The sequence below is a fragment of the Podarcis gaigeae genome (assembly GCF_964106915.1).
Source record: "Podarcis gaigeae genome assembly, chromosome: 10".
NCBI lineage: Eukaryota > Metazoa > Chordata > Lepidosauria > Squamata > Lacertidae > Podarcis > Podarcis gaigeae.
This window is the reverse complement of record NC_139686.1, coordinates 73422882-73431808: the sequence shown is the minus strand read 5'-3', so window position 1 is coordinate 73431808 and position 8927 is coordinate 73422882. Positions and strand designations below refer to the sequence as shown.

Sequence of the window (8927 nt, the reverse complement as noted above, 5' to 3'; positions counted from 1 at the left end):
CTGTAATGAAAAAATGGTTGCGAAAAACAAACATTCTAAAAGAGATACCTTGGTTTAAGAACAGCTAAGTTTATGAAGAATGCTGAAAACCCAGAAGTAGGTGTTTTGGTTTGTGAACTTTGCCCTGGAATAACAACATGTTTCACTTCCTGTTGAGTGTGTTCCATTTGTAAATTGAGCCCCCCGCTGCTATGAGAAAGCACGCCTTGGTTTAAGAATGGACTTCTGGAATGGATTGAGTTCGTAAACTAAGGTACCACTGTACATGCAGGTCCTGCTTACCGAACACACTGTGTTCCCTGGAAATCATTCATTATGTGAGCATTTGCATAACAATTTCCATTCTATTCATTCCCATGGGGAGCATTTCTGTGATCTCTCCTGCCTCCCACCCTGGTTTCTGCCCCAAAATGGATGTGGCCGATCAGCAAAGCACAAGTAAAGAAGTAGACAAACTCTGGCTGTTTGGGGATCTGAATCAGTGGGATGTGCAGCAAGGTTTCAGCATAATTCTTTCTGTTGCTTTATTCACATCAATATAGTCTTAGTTTCCTGTACTGCGGTAACAGTGGCTCTGGAAAGTCCCCTTGTGACTTTCCAGAAATGTTTTGCTCAAAGCACAACTGCCATTGCAGGTGTGATCCTACTGCTCTTTGTAAGCTAGTTGAATATCACAGGAAGCTTAGGGCTTGGGCTCTCTTTCCTTTCTCCCTCCCTAGGAATGATGGAAAGCTGCTTTAGAACTAAGCACAGTTCCTCAGCTATATGAGCAGAGGAAAAAGCCACAGTTCCACAACTGGTTAGTAAGGAATCCTAGTCAAACCACGGTTTGATAGCCTCGTTTATTTCAACTAGCAATAGTTAGAAGAAGTTAAAATTGCCCCCATCCAGACATGGGGAAAATGCACTTGGTTCTAACCTGGAAGATTTCAGAATCTCTTGTATGACATGGTCAGAGAGGGCAGCATACAATCCAGAGGGCTGGACAGGCCTGTTCCCATAATGGGAAACTGGTCCAGTTACATTGGGCTTCTCACAAGAATCACTCAGAAACAGCATTGCTGCACACACAGGAAATTGGTACTTTTTTTAAAAAAAGGCTGCTGTGTCAACCTCACGAGTTACCTGTTAGTGTTGTTAGGGGCAAAACGGATTCGCTGTCTATGTCATCTGATGTCTGGATAAAGCCATGGGGCGAAGGTACAATGAGGACGGTGTCATCCATGGGAGACGCCTCAACTTGTTCTTCTGTCGTTGGAGAACTGAGATCCTGTGTGAAAACCAGCATTTTTCAACTAGTGTTTACAGAACAGAAGCATGCTTTTCTTTTCTTTTTTAAAAAAAGGCCACAATAGCAAATAAATGAAGTGCTGTGCAAAATTGCTTGCTTTGAATGAACCATTGTGGGTGGAGGATGGCAATTTTTTAACAGCAAAATGCTTTGTCTCTTAGTTGTGAACTGTGGCAGAGCAATTACTAGATTTATTTGCAAGGATGACTGAGGACTTACTTACAAAGTAGACTGAAGAAGACCTCCCAGTGCATCCGTCACCTATCTCACCCGGAATAAAAGTGCCAGGGCTTAAGTAACAATGATCTGTAATGCATTTTTAAATTGGTGTAAGAGCTAAACTAAAGCAGATGGAAGCTGAAAGCAAAGGGGTTGGTGGGGAGGGGGGAGAGAGGGGGATTGGGACAGTGGCTGTGGAGGACAGGAGACTTGTTCTCCCCACTCCAATGCCATTTCCCCAGTGAAAAGAGAGCTTTCAAGGGCAGGTTTATTTAGTTTACTTCTGAGTGTTTTTAACAGCCACAAGCCACCAGGAGAATTGCTGGTTTCTTTTAACCGCCAGGAAGAGTTAGGAAATGGATTCACTGAAGAGCTGCCTTATACGAAGTTGGACCATCGGTCCACGTAAACCACAATTCCAGTTCAACCAGCAATATTCCCCAGGCAAGCATCTCACTCCATGTTGCTACTTGACGATATTTTAACCTCAGATGCAGGGGCTGAACAAAGCATATTCTAGAGTTATATTATCCCACTTCTCAAGTTGCTCAGAGGTGCTGACATTTCATTCCCTGCTCCCTACACATATGTACTTGAACCAGGATCATGTGTGTTCATGACCATTCTCACACATGTTCTCATCACTGAACGTTTGGCACTTCTCTCACTTTTGTCTAAAGCAATGAGGAACACCAAAGGCACACAGGAGCCAAGAATGCACCACCTTAAGATGATCTCCCCTCGGAGAAATGCATAAGCAACTTGTACAACTAATTGGCCAAAAGCAATTCTGAATGTTTATGGCGGGCCCTTTCAGGCAAACTCAATTTGCAAACTTGGGTGTTTTCCATGGAGTATGCATTCCACGGGAAGCTGCAGTCAGTTCTCAGATGAGTGTACCAGCACAAAGCAGGTTTGTTTAACGTGGTTAAAATATCAAAGATGAATTGCATGAAGTTGCAGTTGCTGAGCCTCAAAAACAACTACTACAGATCCAGCCATGTGCCAAATCCTCATGCTGCTAAGTACTGCTTTCCTTACCTCAGAAACGTAGGTGCCAGCTAAGTCAGACCGACAATCTTCTTCACACTTGATATCCGTGTGCAAAATCTCTCCTCCGGCTCTTGCCATGACCCTGTCAATGAGTTCACTGCTCCTCCTGCCACCAAACTTGGAGGAGTCGTCTTCGCTATATGCAGACTGCTCTTCCACAGCCAGCTTGGGTTGATGGAGGTCCTCTGGAAAGGCGTCTGCTGCCAGAGCCGTTGGAGGGTCCACCAGATCAACTGGCTGAATGTCTGAATCAACAGCAAGTTCTGCCTGGGTTACGGAGGGAGAAATCTCTTCTGCTGCAACAGTGCGGATTATGACACTTGGTGCATGGCACTGTACCGTGACATTGTCACCCGTGTTCAGCAAGTGTTCTGGCTGTGAGAAATGGCCACAAAATTGATAAGTGCCCCATAGTGTTGTGACTGACTTCTTTATGCCCCTTCAGCAATGGTGAAAGGGGACCAACTATGCATTTTATTTTAAATTATTCTATACATACATTGTGCATACATCGTAACATTGCATGCAAAATTACCCTTCTTCACTACTCACTAAATCACATAAAAAACTTGACATCTACTCTATTTTCCTGAAAAGGTATGTTCAAATACTCAACGAATAAGCTTTACATTAAGTTTTTTCTATTAGCCAAATTGCACTAACAGTGGGAGTTTTACAATGTGCTCCAGTCTTTTGGCTCTGGGCCTTGTAACGCCCTCCCCTCTCCCAATTATAAGCTTTTTAAACCCAAGAAGAACCTTGCTGAGTGAGACCAAAGCCCTTTCTAGTCTCTTTATCTTGGGCGGCCCCTGTGAGAGCAGGATGTGGGATGAGAGGAGCTACTGGCTGGAACCAGCAGGCGGTTCAAAGGCGGCTTCTATGTTATGCTCTTATAAACCTGCCTTATCACAAACGTTCATATGTGGGGCTTTAAAAACACGAATTTAGTAATGTTCCAATCTTCTTATTTCAATATATATTGATTGAATTTTCTCACCCCCCTTGATCATCATATTTTACAAAATAGTGAGAAGTAACGCCAGACATCAATAAACAAAATTAGAGAGATGAGCACCTACTACTGTACATTTATTGTGATCACGAAGGGTGGGGAAGGCACAGCCCTGACGGATCTGTCAGAGGAAAAGCTTCAGAAATAGATGAGTGGCATGCTGGCATTGGTTTGGGTGGGACACCTGAGAGATACTGAGGGGCCATCACTGCTCCAAAGGCTGTAGAACTCACCCCAAGGGTCGGTCTGACGCTCTGTCCGTTCAGGCCACAACTCTGATGCTGCTGAATGCAACCTGTGTGCACAATGCCCCTCCCACAGCCCATCAAGGTGAACCCCAAGGTATGATGGGCACCATTTTAAGATTTGACTTCCCTAAATCATTGTCCCTTGCCACAACTAGCACAACTAACACTGCAGAGGATTTTCACCGGAGAAAATACATTCAAGTCAAAACTGTTCTGCACTGGTGTTTTGTTTGATGCAGCGCAGCTGCTCCAGCTGACTAGCGGCAACTCCAAGCCCCCCCCCCCCGCGCCCTTTATCGCTCCAGTTTCTCCTTCGAGAGACCTACGGATAAGGCGTGGACGATGATCTGGTCTGGTGAGGCTGGTGCGGTGGCAGCTGTGAGGGTCACTGTTGGGCTGGTGGTCAGTGTCAAAGGCAAGCCTTGGCTGGAGCTGGTCTGGAGTAAGTACGTGCCTGGAGTCCCCGTGGGCTGCAGATGGAAAGACTCAAGAGAAGAAGGAAGAAGATCAATGGGAGGGTGCTCGGCAACGGACTCGTGAAGGACACTGACTCTTAGGAAGTCAGAGTCAAAACGTAAACTGTGTTCCTAAATGCAGCATAACTGAAGTAACCCTAGAAATGTAGGACAACTGCCCCCCCCCATGTACTTCCTTTCTCCCCACAAGGAGACTGTCCATATCCTGGAGAACAGGGCAGTGCCTGGGGTCACCCATGTTATCCCCAGAGCCATCCTGTGAGATGTCCGAGGGGCACCCAGTGACTTCATGGTCAGGGAGGAATTCCAACCTGGTCTCCCGAGTTCCAGTCCAACCCTCTTCAACAGACTACATGGAACTTCTGAAATGGAAGTGTTCCATCCACTGCATAGAAAGGCAAGTCCCTCCTTGCTTTGAAATGTGCTAGGCTGCCTGGAATTTGACCATTGGCATCTACCAGTTAACCCAGCTAGCTGGGATAAGAGGTATGAAGGATGCCCATTTCCTATTGATTTATCTTGTCAGGCAACTGGGGTTGAGACTCCTGCATAAGATACATTCTCTTAAAGGAGGAGAAGAGGGAGCACCATCATTTTTCTTACACAGGGACAGGTGGACTTCAGGTTTGTATGGCCTTTAAAACAACAACTAATATCTTAGGGGTCTACTAATACATTTTACATTTCAAAAAGAAAGATGTGCATAATTAGGACCTCTTAATGTTAAGTCATAACATTAAGACATCTTTTGTTTCATGATTCCAAGAACTGAGAACATAAGAAGCACCTTTCTGGACCAGACCAAATTCCAGAGTAATCCAACACTCTCCCATGAGAATCCCAATAGCCCTGCAGAAACCAGGTGCTCCATAAGAGACTGGCCAGTCGTCCAGCCATAGGGATGGCAATCCTACTTTTCAGAGTGCTCCTGATTCTTCCTCTAAAGTTTGACTTGCCTGCCCAAAGTGGCCAGTGGAGGACTGGCTGGATCCAGTTACCCATCCCTGGTGCATGCAGATAATGTGACACCATAAAGTAAGTTGTTTTGCATGACTTTAAAGCTTCCAGTTATATTATGCTGTAATATCCTGCTAACTAAACCTCACACATTTTATAATACTTTATGTTGCCATAAGGACACCATTGAGATGCTCCTTTCCTCAAACTTTAGTCTGAAAAACCAAAAGATCAAACCAGGTAGGTGTGGGATCTGTAGAACTTACTGGCAGGATCTCAAATGTCTGTAGTGTCCCACTATTTAGAGTTATTGTCTCAGAGTCAACAGAAGCAGCAGGGGAATCTGCAGAAGCTATGGGAGTAAGAGGGAGAAACATACCCTTTTTATTATAGATAAATAAATAAAGAGAGAGAGAGAGAGAGAGCGCGCGCGCCCTAGGTGTATTTAACTGATAGACAATCACATAATTTAGTATTGAAAGACAAAGGCTACAGTGGACTGCCAGGACAACGAAGCAGTTAGTGGGCATCTTAACAGTTTGTTTGCCATAAATAAGCTTCTCGAAGTCTTGTGATCCTTCAGCTGGGAAACACTAATTTTTTTACTACTAATTACATTGGGAAAACAGTTGATAAAAATACATATGATAACTACACAGAGATTAATTAAAACTTAAAACAAGCATTTCCAGGACAAACACCCCCCGCCCCTGGCAGGCTCTCATGGTGGGTGTCACCAAATCCATGTGAGCAGCTGTATGTGAACAACTCACGGCTCACTCTCACTGTGGGGTCATCTGAAGTGGCCCAAAGAGGCACCCAACTCCTGAATGGTTTTGGTCTGCTGCTCAACATGGAGAGGAGGTATCACTACTTACACACGAGTAACATACTAAGAAATACAGATAAAAAATCTCATTGCCATGGAAAAAAAGCAGGGGCATGTGTATCAATACATGAACTGTGTGGGAAAAGGGTGCCTTCCTTGTTGATGATTCTCTTCCTCCACAGTGCTCTGAGCAGCTTATGTATGGTTCAGAGACAAGGCCAAATCTGCTTAGTTTCAGTAGAGGGAATCACTCTGGCGTCTTCAGGCTATTTTGTGAGCAGCAGCAACAGTCTGCCTTTGTTCAGCCTGCAGGAACGTGGGTGAAGTAGCTGGCCTTCAACCTCAATTTTCTGCATTCTTCCAAAGGTGCTGGCTGCATGCACTGTCCTCTACTGGATGAAATCTTCAGTGCTTAAATAGATCATATCCAATATAATGTGCTGTGCAGCAGCTATAAAACAATCAGGTGCTTTAGTACTTTCTGTATGTTCACTTTTTATGTTAGCTGCCTGGAAAGCAATACTGAGAGGGCAGGATATCGTCGTTGTCCCCCCCCCCCCCCATTTAATAAATAAATAAAATCACTGGCAGTGCTGCATTTGCTGCCCTCCTTCTTCCCGTATCACTCTTAGAATCACATGCAATTATATCCCAAAGGGCAGGGTGGGTGGGGTACAAAACCCCCACTAGCGACCCCCACCGTCTTAGAAGCTACCAGCGTGGCCTAACATAGCCATGAAATCCACTGCCTTCCTTACCAGGAGCAGACACAGGGCAGCACTAACCACAGCAAAGCAAAGGCCATTTCCCTTTCCTCCCTGGACGCAAGAAGCCTGCCGCCCAACTTTTCACATTCTCATGGCTATATTTATGGTTACCCATATTCACTGCTTGTGCCACGTGAATGGCGATGGCGCATAAACCATGATGTACATACTGTGTTCTGTCTTTGCTGCATATGTATGTTATGTATGGGGTAGCCTACAGGCCAACTTCCTGCCAGACCAAAGAGAGATCCTCTTCTCTCTGAAAATCAGGAAACCCCTTGATTTGAGGAAGGGCAATGATCGGAGGGAGGAGGAACAAGTGAGGGATCAGAGGTACTTACAGACATGGGTAATCTGAACTGGAATCTGCAAAGCTGCCATGGGGCTTGGAGAATTGCCTGAATTCTCATCCAAGCGAGCCACCCGAATCTGCACATGCTGAACCCCAGAACCAGAATGAGCATTTGGCAACCCAGGGACAGGTTTCGTCTCTGAAAGCTGGTGCCCTGAAGCGTTCGTCTGGCTTTCGTGAAGCTGTTTCAGACCTTTTATAAGAACTGAAATGGGGAAACAAAAGGGTCACTCAGAATGTTGCTAGACGCAAAAGACAGAGAGAAGTGTTTGGAATCGTCTTCCTGAACTGTTTGCAAATAAGATGGGGAACCTTTCTTCAGAAGACTCTCACCCTTGCAAAACCAGACAGGGGATCCCATCTTTGGGAAAGGGGAAGGAGGAGGAGGGTCGCTCACTTTTAGGAACGGGCAGGGCTGGGCATGCAAGCCAACTCCATTCTCTTCTTTCTCTTTCTCCTCTTCACGCCCACTCAGTCACTCACCCACAGAGCAGAGAGCCACTCTGCCTGAAGCCCAGGCAGTACAATGGCAGGTAGGCTAGGACCCTCAAAGGCGCCCCCCACCCCAGAGGCGTCACCTGGGGCAAAAGCCCTGGCTAACCCCCACTAAGCTATGGCACTGGGGAGTGGGAGACTTCTTTTGACAACCTGAGAGACAAGAGAGTCACCACTCCGCTATGGGTGGGGTCCAACATTTGTCATACTCACAAGTACACCCATTGAAAGTTAGATGTCTATATCTATTTATGTATTTAATATCTATTTATGTATTTAAATTTGTTATTTGCCCTATTCTTATTACTTTGTATGTATGCATGAGTGTGTGTTCATGTGCTATTTTTAAGGAAACAAACTTTATGAAAATGTAAACATGCAATATTCTTTTAAATATGGAGAAGTTTAACAAACACAAAAAACTCAAAACACTACAATCTCAATCCTAGATGTCAAGAGCCAGCCTAAAATAAAGATTTCACTTTATGCCTTTGCTTTTTCAAAGTTTTTAGTTGCATTTTGTAACCCATGTCAGGACCACTGAAACTGGAGAAAGGCAATAAAAAAACCAAATAAGTCAACACAGGAATTAATAAAAAAATATTAATACCTTATCTTAGACAACAAGGATGGCTGGGGAGATAACTGCACAAAACAGCCTTAGGACAACTGCATAGGTTATTCAAAGCTCCTATCTGTCTAGTCCTCAACACGCTTCTCCAGTAGTCTTCTGTTGTTACCGTTTCCTGCATGAAGTCTTCTCCTTCCTCTTTCGGGAAAGCTACATCTATTAGTAGCAGCAATCCTAGAGGAAGAACCTCTACAAAAGTTGAAGGTTTGAATCTCACCTTTGTAATGAACTCTAAGATAAATGTAGCCTCCAAACTGAAAATTTGGGGAGAATAATAAACTACCTCAAAAGACTGTGGAAAGGATTACAAGATATGGAAATCAGGTGGAGCACTCTTAAGGGCTATGCAAGCGCTGTTATTTCCTACTCTCTTCCACCCTCCCAGCAAACAAACAGCGAGCAGGTAAGGTAACCCTTTAATACTTTACCAGGAAACGAAACCTCTTTGTGGTTTGCGATCTGCCTTTTGATCGTCCACCATTTACTACGAAGCCACTGGGGTGAGCGCACACTGCTCCATCCTTCGGCCAGCAGATCCCAGTTGATATCATTTTCATCAGATACTTCTAGCTCTGCTATTCTGACAGGATTACATGG

General features: G+C 44.8%; 1 protein-coding gene across 4 annotated transcripts in view; it reads right to left on the bottom strand.

The window, feature by feature from the left end:
- The window catches only part of DMTF1 (cyclin D binding myb like transcription factor 1), a 30370-nt gene that overhangs the window by 1182 nt on the left and 20261 nt on the right, over positions 1–8927 (bottom strand). For all 4 annotated transcript variants that reach the window (XM_083701504.1, XM_083701501.1, XM_083701503.1 and 1 more), the window contains 6 exons: positions 8759–8910; positions 7194–7409; positions 5523–5608; positions 4150–4308; positions 2552–2938; positions 1126–1270 (listed from right to left, as the gene is read on the bottom strand). In XM_083701504.1, coding sequence (XP_083557630.1) covers positions 1126–1270; positions 2552–2938; positions 4150–4308; positions 5523–5608; positions 7194–7409; positions 8759–8910 — 1145 coding nt within the window. The remainder of the gene's footprint in view (positions 1–1125; positions 1271–2551; positions 2939–4149; positions 4309–5522; positions 5609–7193; positions 7410–8758; positions 8911–8927) is intronic.